The sequence below is a fragment of the Sabethes cyaneus genome, chromosome 1 (genome assembly GCF_943734655.1).
Source record: "Sabethes cyaneus chromosome 1, idSabCyanKW18_F2, whole genome shotgun sequence".
Classification (NCBI taxonomy): Eukaryota; Metazoa; Arthropoda; class Insecta; order Diptera; family Culicidae; genus Sabethes; species Sabethes cyaneus.
In genome coordinates, this window is record NC_071353.1 from 173337305 (window position 1) to 173356994 (window position 19690).

General features: G+C 37.6%; 1 protein-coding gene across 1 annotated transcript in view; it reads right to left on the minus strand.

The window, feature by feature from the left end:
* Positions 1–8084, minus strand: part of LOC128739785 (acetylcholine receptor subunit alpha-like) — a 28076-nt gene extending 19992 nt beyond the window's left edge. Inside the window, exons 1-3 of the mRNA XM_053835291.1 lie at positions 7881–8084; positions 2864–2908; positions 2407–2516 (exon numbers count right to left, since the gene is read on the minus strand). Coding sequence (XP_053691266.1) covers positions 2407–2516; positions 2864–2908; positions 7881–8084 — 359 coding nt within the window. The remainder of the gene's footprint in view (positions 1–2406; positions 2517–2863; positions 2909–7880) is intronic.
* Positions 8085–19690: the final 11606 nt, after the last annotated feature.

Sequence of the window (19690 nt, forward strand, 5' to 3'; positions counted from 1 at the left end):
GATTGAAGTTCGCATCTGAGATTTTTTTATTTTTAATAAAAAATAAAAAAAAAGTTGAACTCTAGTACTGCAGATTTGAAAATAACCATGCGCCGCCTTCTTCGATTGGAAGAATGTATACGCCTTATATTGCACGATAAAAAATAAATATGGAACATAGTATTTTATTTTTAAATTTTAAATTTATTGTTTTGTTTTTTTTTTTGGAGAAAAATCTCAGATGTGACGAGAGCGAGATTTTTGGTCACTCCTTGCTTTTTAGCCTTTGTCAGATAATTGAAAATAAAGCCAGATTGAAAAAAATGAATAGGAAACTTAAAATAATAAAATTCGTATTATTATTTTATAAATTACGTAGCAGATAATACAATGCAAAAAACTCATATTACAGATTTATTCAGTGCAAAACAAAATCTCATCAGTGGAAATTGAAGCTTTATCAACCACAACGGGGAAGTAATAAGGTTACTTATCATTAGCAGCACAACTGTGTGCGAGTTCTCATCAGATGCAAAAAATGTCATCCGGATTGGCAGTGAAACTCAAGTTGAGCTTAAATATCAAAAGATGACACAGAATTTACCAGCATAGAATTTCTGTACACACAATGCACACTTCTCTCGGTTATCATCATATATTACATATGTATATGTAGTACATTTTTCTTCCGGGTGATCAGAACATTTAGTATTGATAGTGTACGTTCTTGTAAATCATATTTGTGAAAATCCTACGGAACAAAACCAAAGCCTTATGGTGAAGCAATAAAAGTATAAATGAGCATGATCATTTGTCTTAAGGGAGAACACATAATTTTATTTATAAAGCATGTGAATAGAAAATTTAAAACAAAAGTATTACAAAACTGCGATTAATTACTATATACATTTGAGTTGTTTTTTTTTTATTATTATTATTATTTGAACTAGAAATTACGTGCATATTTTAGTCGATAAAAAGGAATCACTGTTATATATTTGGCAAAAATCTCCCCCAACCAATTATTTACAATTTTCTTTACAGTGTTTAGGATAGTAGTAGTGTTTTGACAAACAAGCCAGCTGACACCGATTCTAGTGGATGTACTATTCTAACAATGTATTTTACTGCTGTTTTTTTCACATTTCACCCGTAGCATATCTGTTTTTTTTTGGACGTGAACTGATGCTACCTCCCACTATGATCGGTGGGATTTTATGATTTATGCTTTACCAATTTTTTCAAAAGTCACAAATGACATGAAACAATAATCGGATTCATATTGTTTTTTGTAAAGTAAATCAACGCATAATGTAGCAAAAATAAATGAGGTGATACCTGGGTTCTTCGAGAAACAACAAATGATAATGCGGAACTAATTCTGTGGAATGTGCATTTGGCTAAAGCTCATCAATTGGCAATGAATATAGTAAATTTTTAGCTATACAATGACTATGAGCTACTATTTACAGGGGAAACCATTATGTGACATGTTTTAGTGTCTGGTTTTTGGAAAAAATGTTTTATTATAAATTGAAGAATATATAACAGAAGTCTTGGGGCTAAGAAATATACTTTGCAAAGCTAATTTTTTTTTAATGAAGACGAATCCAAGTGAAACCTAAATTGCAAATTACCAAAAACCTACCTTAAAACCATCATATGTCCAACTTCCAAATTTCAATACGCATGTTTGCTCATCAAATGGAAAATACTCTACGTCAATTTCACATGATGATTTGTATATGGCAGGAGGTTTCCATTCTACTAAACCTTCTGAATATATTGTGGCTTTTGTCGCTAATGTCACTTCGAAATTACCGTCCGCGCTGATGATATTTGATTATCAATTTAAGGCATCGAAAGGGGAGATTTGGCGCATGAATTTAAGAATGGAATTAAATTGATTTTAAGAATTCTGTTTATGTCTCATTTTAGTTAGTATTTTAAAAACAACAACGAATAATTTTAAAATTATGGAAAAAGGGAATGAAAAGACAAACAATCAGTTGAATGATGTAATTTGTTTTTAATAATAGCGGAAAACTTAAAAACAGCTTACTTCACTGTTAATAAAATTTAATTTATCTTGCGACTAAAATATATTTATAAAACAAACAGAGAACGTAATTTAAACAATAGAGAAACAAAACTTGATTATAGACATTTAGTTTATTCCAATGTTCTGATAAAGTCGAATTCAGCAACTATAAAACTAAACTATCAGAGTCTGTGAAGCAGATTTGAACAACAGCGGTTGTCAGTGGTGCTTACAGAGTGGTTTACGTTACAAAAAAGCTTGACCAGAATAATGAGATTTCATAACATAAAATTCCTATGATTACAAGAACAGCATCCTCCCGTGTGTTCCCGTTGCATGATGTTATTCGTATCGAACAAAGAAATTTTCGTAATCAATTTACTCACTTATTGTACAGCACAATGTCCGGCCGCCAGATGTGATCCGATGGAACGTGCAACATCTGGACGCCACCGTATTCCTTCGGTTCCCATCGCAGTTTATAATCATACCAGGACTAAAAATAAGAGAATACTTTTAACCCGTATGAACATCAAACAAACTAGCAAAGATTTGCTAGAGGAAATGGTTCGATTTTGCAAAAAAAAGGAAAATGAAAAAACATGCAAGTGGAAACTGTTTATTGGGAAGATTGACTTGTGGGCTCAATTTACAACCGCCCCGGTCAATGTTTGCCACGGTCCACAATGCCATATTTTTCATAAAATTTTCCGTCTTCACAATAAACATTTACACTTCTAAGAAAGGAAAGTTTCAGAATAAGCTTGACCGCTATAGATCTAACAAACAAAAAAGGATATTATTAAAGGTTGCCTCAAAAAAAAATAAAAGAAAAACTCTTACCTGCTCCACCCAAAGGTTTGTGGTCATAATCTGATTTTTGAGATTCTGAAAAATACATAAGATCCGTTCTTAATTTATAACACGTTTTGGTTAAGCTGGGCTCGTTTTCTAAAGTTTGGATGAATTTCGCATCAAATCGAATCAAAGAACTCTTTTCGAACCTAAAGAAACTTTTTTTTTGGTGTAAATAACAAATAAATTGCGATCTAGTTGGCATTTGTTTTCTAAACATAATCTAAACATAAGGTGGGGTTCCCGATCTCTCAGAAGAAAGTTTTGACCAGGAAAAACGAAGAAATCGTATAATAGCGAATATTTTTTTTATTACTTATCACAAAAATACCGACCGATAAAGTTGAAAACTCGGTACTATCGGGTGCAATTGGATTTAAAATCAAAGTTGAAATTGAACTCTGCTAGTTAGAGTTGGAATTGAACTAGAAATTAGAATTGAAATTGGAGTTGAAATCAGACTAGAAATTGGACTCAAATTTAGAGTAATTCTATAGAGTTATTTAGAGATCTAGAATAAATCAGACTTAAAACAGAATTTGAAGTTTTTATTTTAAGTTAGACTAGAAATTGGATTAAACCTAAAATTGGAATTAAATTAAATTTGGAATTGGGATTAAAATCGGACATGAGATTGTACTTGACATTAGACAGTAAATTAAACTTGAATTTCGACTAATTTGAACTTGAAGTTTGACTTCAAATCATATGAATACGAGGCTTTACTTGAAATTAGGATTGACATTCTTCATCTTATTCTGGTTTTACCTCTTTTCTGTTATTTTGTTACATTACTTTTACTTTTCCAATCCCATTTTTCCACCCAATGTTTCATTTTTCTCCTTTTCTGTACCGTTTTTTGTTTTCGCTCTTACTCTTACTTCCATTTTTCCTTTTTTTTCTCGTTTTACTCTTTTCTGACCCCTTGTATTTAGCTTCATTGTTCTGTTGTTCTTCGTTTCATATCCCAGTTTTTCTTGTTTCAGTCCTGCTTTATTCTCATGTTTTAAATTACTTTTTTGTTATTCTCGTTTTTCATCTTTTCTTTTTCCTTTCTTTACGTTATAATTACGTACGTAGAATTTCCGTCTTTTTTATCTCCTTTCATTCTTAGACGAATCTCACCTGTTGCACTTTTCCTTGTTTTGGTGCCTCGTTTTTCATCTTTTTCTGTCCCAGCTTCGCGTTCCATTTTTTCTTATTTTATATCCCATTTGATCACATTTCCTTTACCGGTTTACTTTTTTTCTTTCGCTATTCTTTTCTTCTCCTTTATTTTCGTCTTGTTTTCATTTCCAGACCCCTTTTCTTTGTTTTCTTTACAGCTTCTCCCTTTTTTATCTCTCGTTCATCCTTTTTTTAATTTTCTTCCTTTCCTGTCCCGCATCCAAATGTTTTCTTCTTTGATTGTCCCGTTTGTTGCCTTTTTCTTCAATCGTGATAGTTTTCTTCCATTTTTTCTCGTTTCCAGACCCTTTTTCTTCGTTTTCTTCATAGCTTTTGTCTTCTTTTTTCTCATTTTTCTTCTGTTCTCTTCGGTTTTCTAACTTTTTTGTTCATCTCTTCGTTTTTTGCGTCCTTTTTACGAAAACGAAATGAAGAACGAAAGAAAATCGTTACATAATGGTAGGAAAAACGGGACGTCAAGAGATAAAAAAAAGCGGAAAAGGAAATAACAGGAGAAAAAAATAGAAAACGAGGCAAAAAAGAGGATACTGAACCAAAATTGAGGGATAACGGGAAAGTAAACAAGAAAAATCAAAAAGGAGAAAGAAAAACGACAAAAAACCAAAGAACCAAAAACCAAAGACAAAGAAACCGAACAAGAAAGGAAGAATATTGAATAAAAAAGCAGGAAGAGAAAATAGAAAACGAGAACAAAAAGACATAATGCAAAGCAGAAACAGAAAAGAAGCAAAAGTAGGACATAATAGGAGGAAGAACAGAACAGACGAAATCAAAAAAGTAGAAATATGTTAACGAGTGTTTTCTAAGAAATTTCGAGCTCGTTCATAAATTTGATGTCTTTATCTTTACAATTACATGTCCAAACATGTCAAATACACCCCTGAAGTTATGCTCAGTTTGTGCAGCACATCTGTGGCTATCATCCTGGGTATGAAATGGGGAAGGCAAATGAGCGTCCAATATAGCTCTAGCCATCCCAAGCCCCTACCTAGCGCCTCCACGTGGCCATACCTGGTAATGCTCTATTGAGTAGCCAAGCTAGGAGGTGCGTTGCTGGGTGGTTCCCGGCTGCCTGGTCTCAAAACCGCGGTTTTGGGCAGACGGCGGAGCCACACGGCCTAGCTAATAGGTAAGCCTAATAAGTTATTTTAATTATTTTTTTCGTTTTAGCTTATGAAGCATCTCCTGCTATATAGTAAAAACTGGCCAAAACGAGTTTTAATACTGCACATGGATACCAGAATGAAAAATTAAATTAACTTTTAAAAATTAAAATTAAATAAGAAGCATTTATGGAACCCAAAGGACGCTACTCTATTCCATACGAAGGACTGCTGGTGAGATTGTTCTATTTTTATCATTTATACCACATTTCATCTTAATATCATATCATATATTAACAGTATTATTATTGATATCATAAATGTGGAAGGCTGGATGACGGAGTGGATTGCCAACCTGAATCCTTAAGGTCTGAAGCAAATATGGCACTTCTCAATTCAAAACAAACAAATCATCACGTGGGTTAAAGTTGGTATAGCGAAATTGATTATTACATGGAAGGATCCTAATGCTGGAAGGCGACTCTTATAACCCCGGAATGCGCACAAGTGCCTCTGCTTGTGGGTCCGCCCAATCCCTTTTGGCCCTTCTGTAACAGCATTAGTGTGAAATTCATTTGATAATCAAATTTGGATCTACTGTAATTCTACCCACATACATTGGCAAGTCCTTGAAATGATGGTGGCTTTCCCCTACTACTACTACTACTACTACTACTACACATCTGTGGCTATCATCCTGTGAAAATTTCGCTTCAAAAATTCGTGCCAGTGCTGAGTTATTCGAGTTTTTCTAAGAAATTTCGAGCTCATTCATAAATTTGATGTCTTTATCTTTACAATTACGTGTCCAAACATGTCAAATACGCCCCTGAAGTTATGCTCAGTTTGTGCAGCACATCTGTGGCTATCATCCTGTGAAAAATTCGCTTCAGGCACGAAACTAAAAAAGAAAAATAACGAGCTAGGAAATGGAGGAAGCACGACTAACGCAAAATCAGAATGGAAAAAGGCAAAAACGGGACATAAAAAGAAGAGAAAAAGCAATAAGCGGGTAGAAAAAGGGAAAACGAAACAAGTAGATAGAAAAGAAAAAGAATGTGACAGAAAAGGTGGGAAAACGGAACAGACGGAAGAGAAACCAAAAGGGAAAATAGAACAACGAGAGAGTAAAAAATAACCGATTGAAAAAAAAGAAAAAGAAGTCAAGCGGAATTTAAGAGAATTAGATGGGACAAAATGGAAAGGGAAAATGAGACAGAAAAAGAATGGCAGGAAAACAGGAAAAACTGACCAAAGAAAAAAGTAAAACTGGCGGGATAAAGACGAAAAATGGGAGCTGAAAAAGGAAAACCTGAGAGAAAAGGGGAAAAAAGAGAGATTTTTGGCTCTAAACGTATAACAAAAGAATAGACAAAATGGGGCATCTGAAAGAAGGAAAATGGGACGAACGAAAAAGAAACGAAAGACCAGAAGGAGGAGAATTAGAAAAAGACGAAAACTGGAAAAGAAAACAGGAGAGGAAGAGAAAAGACGGAAAATGGGAATGAAAATTACAAAAAAATGAGAAAAACTTGATTGAAAAACAAGAAAAGGAAGAAAAACAAAAAAGTGAAACAAAATAAACGAAGAATATGAGGGAAAACGGAATGGAAAAAAACTCGAAAAACGGAACTGGAAAAGAGAAAAAAAGGAACAGAATCTTTTCTGTAAAACGTATGAGAGAGGCAGACGAAATATTTCAATCTTTTTTTCGGGTAAACATCGTGTCTTATTTCGTGTTTACGTCCGAATACAAGTCTAATTGAATCAAGTTCAATTTCAAGTCTAATTGCATGACCGACTTTAAGCCCATTTTAAAGTCTTATTTAATTCCAGTTTTAAGTCAAATTCAAAGTCTGATTTCAAGTTCTATTTCTAGCAAAATTTGAATTCCAATTTCGAGTCTAATTTCAAATATAGTTCTTGGTTTAATTTCAAATCCAATTTTACTCCAATTTTAATTCCAATTTTGATTACACTTTCAAAGCAGTAGCTAGCTCAAGTCTATTTGAATTAAAATCTCAAGTAAAAGTCAAGTCAAGTCCAATTTCTTAGCTTAGGTAGACTGTCCGTAGTTGCACACCGTGAGTAAAATTTCAAGTCCAATTTCATAAGGGTTTCATATTTTCTTTTAAATCCGATTTCATTGGTAATTGCAAATAAAACTTTCAATCTGAATTATTCCAAATTTAAGTCCTATCCAGTTTTAAATTCAATATCCAGTTCAATTTGAAATAAAATTTCAAGCCCAAATTAGTCCAAATTCAAGTATAATTTAATACCCATGTCAAGTCCGATTTCAAACCCAATTTCAACTCTAATTTCTAGTCCAGTTCCAATAAGTCTAATGTCTAGCCCAATTTCAACTTTGATTTTAAAACCGATAGTTCAAAGTTTTCAACCTAATCCGCCGATATTTTTGTGATGAGTAATAATAGATTCGCCATCCTATAGGATATATGATTATTCCGTTTTTTTTTCAGGCCAAAAATTATTCTGAAAAGTCAGGGCTCCCGACTTTTTGTTTATTTCTGGGAACGTTAGTGGCAAAAGTTATGATTTTTTTTTTAAATTAGCGGTACCCGAAAAAATCTCCTCGAAGTTTTCTGAGAAAATAGAAAAATTCGATTTTTAAAATAAACTATAACCTACATTGACTATACCTGCGTACAGAAATTCGTAACATTCTGGTACCTTTCGGCCCATTTACTTACCACATCAATCAGCTGTGACAGCTTGAGCTTTATACATACTCGCAGAACGTCTGACGTATTGACCACCGGTCGTACCAGTTTGTTGTAATTACTCAGCAAATCGTCGTACAGTCTTTTGGCGTCCGGATTGCCGGCCACCGCTCCGTGAACCACCAGAGCCGATAGTAACCACAACCGAAGCGTTTCGCCCGCCGTGAGGAGCATTTTACTCATACCTTGTTGAGGGCTGATACGGTCACGAGCAAATTTTTGTGGAGTGTCCTATAAGCCTCGAGTTACATGAAACGGTTCAACGTGTGCTGTTCATGGTCTTTCTTTGGTAACTGAAAAAAAAACATTTGAAAATCAAATTTTGAACTATTCTGTTCAGAAATATTAAACCTGTAAAACAAAGTAATTACGTCCGAAACCAAAATATTTCAAAGCGCTTTAAAATCAAGTATTATCAGGTCTACTAATATGCCTTTGTAGGGCTTCATGTAGGGCTGCCGCAAGAGTACCATATATACCATGGTAACGAGTAAACAAAGAAAGTACGTTGATATTCAATTACCGTTCAAGTGAGGTAGTTTGAATAACTATATTGGTAAGCAGTTCCTGAATTGCTCAACTGCTTTTCAAACTTTGCTTTAACCCTCTTAAGCTTAAGCTTAAATCAGCTGTCCGGTAAAAGAAAAATTGATACATATACGATTGAAAACAAGATTGAAAAACATTCATTTACAGAGAACTTGTTTCGCAGTTCTATGCAACTCAGTTGAATGACTCTCAAAGGATATCCTTTTTTTTTCTTTTCTAGGTATATAATTTGGATAAACATCAAACAATTTAGTTATGAATGGATGCAACCACGTGGACACTAGGTAAACACGACAAATATGTGCTGCATTTGTATGAGGTGTGCTCAAAAATATGTACAGAAAAAAGTGAGTGTCCGCACACCAGAACAGGCGTAACAATATTGTAACACAGATGAAAACAAATATCGATTAGCTTTTACTTTCTGATGTTCATGGAACCAATATCTAAGCAATAATTTCGAAAAGAAGGAAGAGATAATTGAAGATTTTTCTTCAACGTTTTTCAAATCATACGTGAAAGTTGAGTCTATTGCAAAAAATAATTGAGAAAATCTGAAAGTTTAATACCTATTATGCAACTTGTAATGAGGCTACTTCATCAGATGGCGTTTTTCACAATTTTCAAAGGATTAAACCACAAAGGAAAAAATATGCGGGAGTTGCAACTAAAAGTTTTGCCTGGTTTCCAGTTTCGATATGCAGACAATGTTTTTCACCATCGAACACAAATTTCTTTTAAACTATTCTTCACATTTGACATCTAGCTTAGAGCCAAAACTAGCACGCCCGAACTTTCGGACTCTCACAGCCTCACTGAAAATTTAAGTTTTATGAACTTTGATTTCATCTCCAACGATATGTTATGGTATGGGTTCGTGAGTGTCCATGTTTGAACCAAACATAAACAATAAGGATTCATCCTAGTGCATCAGGATGTATAACAACCTACTGTACAACAAATTCTGTGTTTCAAATCCCGGCACTTCGAAAGCAACTGCGCAGGTACTGTTTATGTGCAAAAATCAAAACAGAGAACCGAGCGAGAAGTTCATGATAAGAGGACGCGCCTCTCCAGCCGCGCCGAAAATGTTGTGTTGCAATAAATTATTACAAGGTAGTTACCATCAAATTTATAGATGACCCAGTAAACCATTTGGTTTGTATATCTCGATTGCAACTGAGGTATACGAAATCATATCTGAACGAAAAAGTTATATTTAACGCCATATAAGAACATATATGTACCAAAGTGGAGGCGATATACGTGCGAAAATTTTGACAACTATTTGTAATTCTATTTTGCGCAGTTTTTATAACACGCAACTAAATGCTCCTGAATATATGATATAGATATAATCAAATATTGCAATTGTCTATCCTGCTTTATAATTCACAGTCATGAATTGTATATGAAGACACGCACGACTGCAAAACAACTTATCGTTCACTTCGATTTGACATACTCTAATCATTATACAATTCCAATGTAAAATTGACATGAAAACGATTTAATGTGAACTTTCTATTACGATTTTGTGTTATCTGGGGACTAAGTCAGAGCTTGGAGATATAAATAGAAGGTTGAGACACCCGACCCATATTTTCACTTGAAAACACCAAGTAATCGTGAGATTTACAGTACTCCCCGCTAATCCGACAGCCAATAATCCGACGACTCGATAGTCCAGATCTCGCCAATCCGGAAAATTCCGAATTAAAAAGCATTATACTTAGCTTCATTCAGCCGAACACTGCTTTTAATGGAGGTCTTCATTTGGGTCAAGATGTTACTCATTCCAACTAAATGGAAAGGGTAAATGGGGCTCCTTATAACTGCGTTCAATTTTGCCAGGAGCTCCATTTCTCATCACTCTTCTCAAAAGATTAACGTTCTTGCGCTTATTTCTAAGCTAAACAAGAACTTAAAAGTATTTTATAGAATAAATTGAGTATTTCTTAGTACAACACAAATTGATTGCGTATTTACGACAATTTTGTCGGAAATTTCAGGAGTTGTTTACGTCTGGATGTAAACAACACGACATTTCAAAACCCCGCTGACGTTAGTTTGACTGCCGGATAATCCAGTCAAAATTCGTTAATCCGGCCATGAATTTGTCGGATTAGCGGTGTTGCGACAGTTTCTTTTCGGAGTTCGTTGAAGCTGCTAACTTTTTTTACGGTTAGATCCGCTCAAAGTTATTTAATACATCCAATGATGACAAATCAATTTTAGCTTATTACTCTTCAGCCTATTATTGACGTATGAAGTACTTCGCCTCACGATCACGCATCATTATTGACGTATGACGTAATTCGCCAATATGTTCCACAAACTGACACTCTCAGGCTATGGCGAGGGATCTTCGATACGATCCACACGTAGCAACATCCTCCCCCTCGTGTCGCTCGAACCTTGTTCGACGTCACAATCTCTTCTGCCTACACCATCGCATTTTCACGATTGTCTCCTCCGACTTCAGCATCACCAATAATATCACAAACTGCAAGTTTGCATGCTGGTTGCTGTAAAACTCCAGAGGATGTCTCCACGTCCGCGCGGCGTACTACCCCATCTTTGCTTGGGTAGGTACGAATCACGCGTCCTCTGAGCCACCGATTTCGTACTCTCTCGTCTGCTATCATAACAAGCGCGTTCTCTTTAATTGAGGGCACCTCTTGGAACCATTTAGTCCGTCTAGAGATCATTGGCCAGTATTTGACTATCCACTGATGCCAAAAAACATCCAGCATGAGTTGTAACAGCTTCCAACTGTTCATTATGGCCGCCTTGGCGTCTACGGGAACCTTGGTCAACTGTCGAACACCACTCGAGCTTAGCATGAGAAAGTTATTCGGAGTCAAAGCTGGCTTTTCTTCGTTTTCCAGTGACACAGAAATCAATGGTCGCGAATTAACCATGTGAGCTGCTTCCGATAGCAACGTCATAAAAGATTCGTCGTCTAGCTTTCGTGATGAAGGTAACGCTCCCAATGCCGTCTTCACTGACCGCACCATCCTCTCCCAACATCCACCCATGTGGATTAATGTGTCGTATTTTACTTTCCAGCTCTTTACTAGCGCCAACAAAGTTTTTACCGTCATCCGTATATATTTCCTGTGGTGCACCTCTACAGGAGATAAACCACCGAATTGCTTTCTTGCATGAATCCGTTGTCAAGCTGAAGACTATTTCCAGATGTATCGCACGAATAGTGAGACAAGCAAAGACTGCAACCCAGCGCTTGGCGAGACTTCGTCCTACCTTAACAAAATAGGGACCGAAGTAGTCAATGCCAACAAATGTCGTGAAAGGTCGTACGAATGGCGTTACTCGCATCGGAGGCAGCTGACCCATTCTTGGTGCTATTGGTTTTGACTTATATACGCGGCACCACTGGCAATTTAGTGTTACTAAACGCAATTTAGCTCGCAACTTAGCAATGTAGAATTTCTGGCGAACCTCATTCACGATCGATTTGCGGTGATACCAGTCCAGTGAACTTGAACGTGGACTTGAATTTTTGCATGAAACTGCGTTCGAAATTGGAATTGAACTTGAAATTAAACTCAAATTGTCACTAATTTTAACTTAAAGCATTACTTGAAATTGAACTACAAATTGGACTTTAAATTGCACTTAGAATGGGTCTAGAAATTAAGCTAGCTGTTGGACGTGCAATTTAGCTTGCATTGAAAATACTTTAGACGTGAAAATTTACTTCAAATCGGACGCAAAATTAGTGACCTAAAATTGGGCTTGAAAACGGACTCGAAATTGGACTTAATTTGGCATATGAAAAAACGGCAAGGCTGCTGTGGATAACGGAATTCCAGTTGAACTTCTAAAAGCGGGGAACGGGCAGCTGTACGAAGAAATTCACCGATTCAGTGTCAGGATCTGGGAGGAGGAACAAATGCCGGAGAATTGGTTGGATGGCCTGATTTGCCCTATTTTCAAAAAAGGACATCGACTCGAGTGTAAAAATTATCGAGGCGTTACATTGCTCAATTCTGCCCATAAAATGCTTTCCCATATCCTTCCCATTCTGTAGACTGTGGGTGTAGTCGGCGAGTACCAAGCTGGTTTTCGTGAGCGTCACTCCACGATGGACCAGTTGTTTACCCAGCGCCAGTTACTAGACAAGTTCCGGAAGTACAACTTGCAGACTCATCATCTGTTTGTAGACTTTAAACCGGCGTTCGATTCAGTTAAACGAGTTGTAGGAGATAATGCAAGAACATGCAGTTCCGACGAAACTAATTACGCTGGGCTTGAAAAGGAATCGCAAGTTGAACGTGACTGCCGTGAATGCGAACTTTCCGCATTCAAACTCCGCTTTTTGAACGATCATTTGACTGTTTTTTGAATCCAGTCAATCTGCCGCTTGCGCTGCTGCCGTCTTACAATTCATGCGGCATCTCAGCAAAAGCAAACAGTCGATCTCCTGTTTTGCTTTGCGCTTTGAGAAAATAAACTGCAAACTGACTGGAAGCAAACGGTGACGTATTTTTTCGTTTCTCTTTTTGTCTCCAAATCGGCTGCTCACAGTAATAGTTTGTCACCCGGACGTCGGTCCGACGCAAGCAAAATATTCGTTTGTATTGGACGGAGTCCGACCGACTTCTTCCATGCACATGTAGTGGTTGTTTTTTGTAGTATTGAATGATACGATTGTGCGGTTGCTTTTCGTTAGCGTGGTGATTGCCAGTCATTTGACTGTTTTGCAGTCATTCGCTGCTCCAAACGGTAAAGGCAACTTGATCGAAACGAAAATGTAAAAAAGTTTTAGAACACGTTCGTTCTGCTGCGTGCAATCGGCGTTTGACTGAGCAAACTGCCAGTTGTGTTATACACAGCGTTCGTATTCCACCTCTAAACGGACGGTGTGAACTTGAATGCGCGTTGGCGTGACTGTGGTAGAAAAAAAGGATCGGTCGAAGCCCTGGTCAGAATAGCAAGAGAGACCTCAACAGATGAAGTTGGATGGGGAACGATATGAAGTAGTTGAGGAATTCATATAGCTTGGAACGCTCGTAACGTAGTGTGACAACGATGTAGGCTGTGAATCGGACTTCTTACGAATTAAGCAGCAAACGAATCATGGACGCTAAAGGAAGTGTACCGACGAGTGCTTGGGATTTTTGAGCGTAAAATTCTGCGATCAATACGTGGTGGCAAACGGAAAATCGGAGTATGGCGCAGACGCATGAACCGCGAGCTGTATCAGGTAAACAAATATGCTGATATAGTGAAGGTAGTATAATGTGGCAGTATACGGTGGGTTGGGCATGTGGCCAGAATGCCCAACGAAAGAGTAGCCAAAACTATTTTCAGCAGAGAACCAGGAAGAGGCCGTAGGCTTCGAGGGCGACGCACAGTCAGCTGGTGTTCGAGAGAATTGGAGAACGGCAATCCAGGACTGACAGTACTGAAGAACCATAACTCGTTTGGCGCACGGTCCATGACGGACCGTCGCCAATAAAATGTAATCCATCTTGCACTTTCAATGTTAAAAACAATAGAGACCGTATTTTGGACATTATTTTCATCATTAATGAGTTTGTTTTGTGTTGCTTCGGAAACTGATTCGTTCAACCAAGATCGTGTCACTAGCCTACTACTAGTAAGTTTGCCTTTCACAGGGCCAATTTTGCTGAACTTGGTCGTGCTTTTGCGAGTTTGAATTGGTCTCAATTATTAGATAGCAAAAATGACAGTACCGTGGAAACATTTACCTCTCAGCTATCACCATTGGGTAGCTATCCCCCCTTCAGAAATTTTCCCTATTAAAATTTGAAAACCGGAAAAAAACAATGTAAACGTTCCCAAAAATATTTCCCTCGTTATTTTGCTCACACAAAAACCAAACGAATATCAACAGCTTTGTAGCTGCGAGAGTACCAGAGAAAACTTTACCAAATACCAGTTGACCACGATCCTGGGGAGTAAAAAGCGCCAAAAGAAGGCAAGAGATCGTGAAGAATTAGAATATCTATGACACGAGCAAGTTTTACGAGAAGCTGAACCAAACTCATAAGGGCTACCAACCGAAACCTGACATGTGAAGCGACGAAGGAGGAAATCTAATCACAAATGAGCGCGAGGTGGCCGACAGGTGGAAGCAGTTCTTCGATGAACACCTCAATATATAAGTTGCAGAAGGAGGCGGAATGGAAGTTAACCTAGGAGTACCCATGGAAGTTCGTTATGTCCCAGCATCTGATCTCCAAGAAATCAAACACGAAATCGGATTGCTGAAGACCAACAAAGCCGCTGGTAAGGACATCAGTCACAGGTAGAAGCTTATAAACATGGCTGCGAAACGCTGGCTTTACACTGGGTTATTTCCAAGATTTGGGAGGAGGAGAAGCTACCGGAAGAATGAATGGAAGGAGAGGTGTGTCCCATCTACAAAATCAAGGTGATCGGCTAGACTGCTGCAACTATCGCAACATAACGGTAGTAAACGTCGCCTACAAAGTACTCTCCCAGATCATGTTACGCTGGCTGTCACCGCTAGCAACTGGTTTCGCAGGGAATTACTAGGCAGGCTTCATTGGGGCTTACGCAACTATGGACTATATTTTTACCATCCGACAGATTTTGCAGAACGTTTCCACGCCTCATGCCATCTTTATTGATTTCAGAGCAGCATACGATACAGTCGATCGAGACCAGCTATGGCAGATAATGCACGAACACGGTGTTTCGAATAAGCTGACGCGACTGATCATACATTGGATCGAGTGATGTGTTTCATGCGCATCTCGGGGACACTCTCGAGTCCCTTCGTGTGGCGGCGAGGGTTGAGACCAGGTGACAGCTTATCCTGCAATCTGCAAGCTATTCAATATCGCTTTTGAGGGGATGATGCGACGAGCGTGACATCAATAACTACTGTGGGATCGCCATGCTGTGTGCCAGATCGAAACTTTTGGAAATTTGGATAGGAGACGTACTTTTCGCTGCAGCCAAATGATACATTTCGCATACTCAGTATAGTTTCGTCGGAGAGAGTTCGAAGAGATACAAATCTTGTTGAATTCCCGTAGCTTTGTGTCGATGGTATTGAAGACGAATATCAAATAGACACAATTTACACTAACCTTAAGGCAGTCTTCTACCACGTTGATTATCACATATTGTTGGCTAAATCAATGAATCGCTTTGGTACTTTTACAGAGTTCATTAGATGGTTGAAATTCTACGTAGTTAATCACCAATTAAGTATCAAATTTGGTTAATGTCAGTCGTACAGCTTAACTAACACTTCTGGAGTACCGCAAGGAAGCAACCTGGGGTCCTAATGATTCTCAATCTATCAACGATCTTCATGGGTATAAAATTAAACGAAAAATGTAAAAAACTGAAATGGTTAGTGAAACTGTTTGAAGATGGGTGTTACTGGAATCAACAGGTAATTATCGTAGAAAAATGTTGTGCCATATCCTTCACGTGCAAACAATTGTTTATCAATTGGTTTTATGAACAGCATCATTGCCAAAGCAAAGAGAAACTTAGATTACATACTAACATAGCTACTAACGATTTCCCAGATCGCTATTGCCTGAAGTCATTATTTTATAAAATTCGCTCGGAGGCTGCTTCCAAATGGGTTTCTGCATTTTACACCGAAGAGAAGCTGAGTTTTCTGACACTCACAGCCTAACTGAAAAAATTTTGTCTGCTTGGTTGCGTTATTACATCTTCAGAGCACTATGCTTCAGGTGCACATGTAGATGAAATGGGTTCCTGAGTGTCCTTTTACAAGCAACCAAAACATAAACAAAAAAGTTCATCTTACTTGAGATGACTTGAGGCATCGGCAAGATACTTATAGCGAAATCTATCCTTTCGCTAGGAACTGCGCAGGTGCCATTTGTTTGTAGGTAAGTGTGATTCGAAATAGAGGCAGTTCGCTCAAATTCAATTAACTGAAACAGTTAATACAGTTTTTTGTTTTGTTTGAAGATTCAGAGAGAAAACAATCTGTCTATTTTCACGCAACATAAAATTTAAACCATATTTGCTGACGATGGCAAGGTTACATGTTTTGTAAATTGGAAAATTTTCGTTTATTACGACAGTAATTTTAGAGCGATCCGACCAGGGGAAATGGAAAGAAAAATGTCATACACCTAGGCATTCCAATAACTCACAGGACAGGAACTCGATGCAACGAAATGTCGCACCTGTAAAGGCGTGTTTTTCTTATTTCTTGTTCCTTTTTCTGGGAAATCATACAACGCATTGAGATAAACTTTTTGTGTTTTGTTGGTAGACAGTTGAAGGTGGCTTTTATAATATTTGAGTTCAATCGAAAAATTAAACACAATCCAAGAAAAAATAGAAAACAAATGACACTGCATCAAAGTGGCACACTGTTAGGTGTAAGAAAAACGATTTTTAACTTTCTCACACGCTGCATTGAATATTGAACATATGAATGGAGGCTGATATGTATGCTACTGCATCCACGTGCATTTTATATAAACGTTGGATTACGAAATGGTGTGAACTATAAACAAAAATGAGTGCCTTCACACAGCTAAAAGAAAAACGGCATTAAATTATTCTTATATGAAAGAAAACAAATATAGATTTGCTTTCACTTTCGAACATTTATCGAGCATGTGTTCATGCATTGAAGGAGAACAACAAAAAGCATCATCTTTAATGATGACTCTGAAAAAGGTGAAAAAGTGAGGTGCAAATTTAATAAATTTAGTAAGGATGTGCGTTACCTACCACGGAAGGACGATTTTTTCTCCTAGATTATACTGGTTTTAAAGCCATAATGGCCAAGATATTTTTAGTATTATAATTTAGAATCCGAAAAAATGGATGCTTTCTAATTGAACATTGAAAATATTTGTTTCTCGCATCAATCACAGCACAGAACAAATAAAAATTCAGGATTTATGTTACATAACCTGCAGGAACATACTTTTTCATAATAAGTATAGCACAGCTAGGCACCACCCAGTATGGAGGAAAGATTTCCTTCTTACAATCCTGCTAATCCTTGAGCATACGGCATCCAAGAAAAAATGCAGTTTAGTAGTTTTATTACAGCGACGGTAGACATATTGGCTTTTTTTCATTTTTCAACAAGAATTCTTTTCAATTCAATCTTCACACTTCAACCAAATGAAAATCACACCCAGAAAATGAAGAAAATTTAAAAACTTTTTATTACATAACCACCAATGCTGGTCCAGCAGAGTGAGATGAGATTTTTTTTACAATGAATGTAATCTGAATCCTGCACCGCCCATTATGGAAAAACCCAACTTTTTCTTACATCCTCAAATCCGCAAGCGTACGGGTATCCAAGACAGGTATGTTTACCAACGGTTTGAAAACTTTCAAGCCAAAAAATGGACTTTTTCAAATTACTGAACACAAATTACTTTCCACATTTGGCACAGAGGAGGAATAAAAATCACGCCCGATCGTCCCGACACTCACAGCCTCACTGAAAATTTTCGATCTATTGGGTTCTGTGAGGCACATTTGATACAGCAGCAGCACGTTGTTCCGTAACACATACCGATAGGCGCCTTTGAAGTGGGATCCTTCCGAGAGTGGCTGCTTTCAATGAACCGACAAACATAAACAGTAAGTTCATCTTACATGGGATGTTTATGTTTACGCTACACGACAAAGTTAGTAGCGAATTCCGGCTTTTCGGAACGGAACGGAACTGCGCACGTGCCGTTTCTATTCCACAACCAAAACAGAGAAAATGTTCACGGTAATAGCAGTTCGCTCAACTCCAGTCAACCGGAAGTGCTATCGTGCTGCAATCTATGTAAAAGAAATGCAACTGATTATGCATCTAATATCACTCATCTTACGCGTTGTCACGGAGATTTTTCAAAATTCTCGTAAAAAATTGGTCGAAAGCGCCCACAATTTTGTAAAAAAAAATTTGCACCGGCATATTTTGTGGTCTTATGAGACAATATTTAACCCTCTATAAGGCAGTGGCAATTATCAGTGGACTCTCGGTAAAGTTAATCGATTGGAGAATTGGTCGATTAACTTTTCTGAGTAGATTATCGCCGCCAAGTCGTCGTGAACCCCCAGCATAGCGGTTTTGATGCTTTAACCCATGCGGGAACCAGCATGGAATTAGCACTTAGCAAGTTGTTACTGCCGATATATAAAGTCATTTGCTCTTTGAGAAGTTTCTCGAATATTTTAGACAATCCGCATAATATGCTGATCGGACGTACATTTGTGATGACGTTGAAATGAGGGTTCTTTTTCAGTGGCAAAATCTTGCTTCCAACAACTCGTTTTGGCTCTCTGGTTTTTGTTTTTTCTGCTATTTTTCGCCATTTTCTCTCAAGTTTTACCTCTTTCTTTGGTCCGCTTTTCTTCTTTTTTCTTCCTTTTCTATCCCATTGTCCCGTCCCATTCCCAATTCCCATTTTGTCCCAGCTTTTTCCTTTTATATCCCGTTTGACCTCTTTTTCCCGTTTTACTCGATTCCTCTATCGTTTTTCTTTTTTCTCGCTTGCTATTCTTTTTCTCTCTGTGTGAAACCACTTTTTTTCTGTTCCGTTCTCCCCTCTTTCTCGTTTTCACACTTTTCTGTCCCGTTTTTTTTTTGTTCGCCTCGTGTTCCCTCTTTTCTCACTCATTTTTTTCCTTTTTGGTCGCTGTTTCCTCTTTCTCTTCTATTCATCCCAACAAACATTTTATTTGAATAATAAATTATAAATACAGCCAATATTCAATAAACAAGTGCTTAATAAGCAATTACACAGCAAGAATACATATGGGGTATGAAATGGAAAGAGTTACCTGGAAGGAGCGTCAAACATAGCTCTGGCTCTCTCAAGCTCCCACCTGGCGCCTCCAGGCAGATCTAAGTTAAATGATGACAGTCGATGGCCTCACCCGGAAATGCTTCATGTACTTACTGAAGCAGCTAAGCTAGGAGGTGCGAACTAGAGCGCCTGTTCTCCAGGTGAGGGGCGGCTCGCACAGCGTCTGTCTCGGAACGGGCGGCTGAATATGAAATGCTGTATCCCGCAAGCTATACCTAAGATGGCAGACCCATCAGCGGGATGCATGTATCGCGACCCCGGTGAGGTAGTATACCGAAAACTAAATTACCACGAACAACGAAGAAAGAAATTTAGGACGGAACAATCGGTATAGGACACGGCAAGGGACAAGGAAACGATTAAGGGATAACGATTGGAAACTTG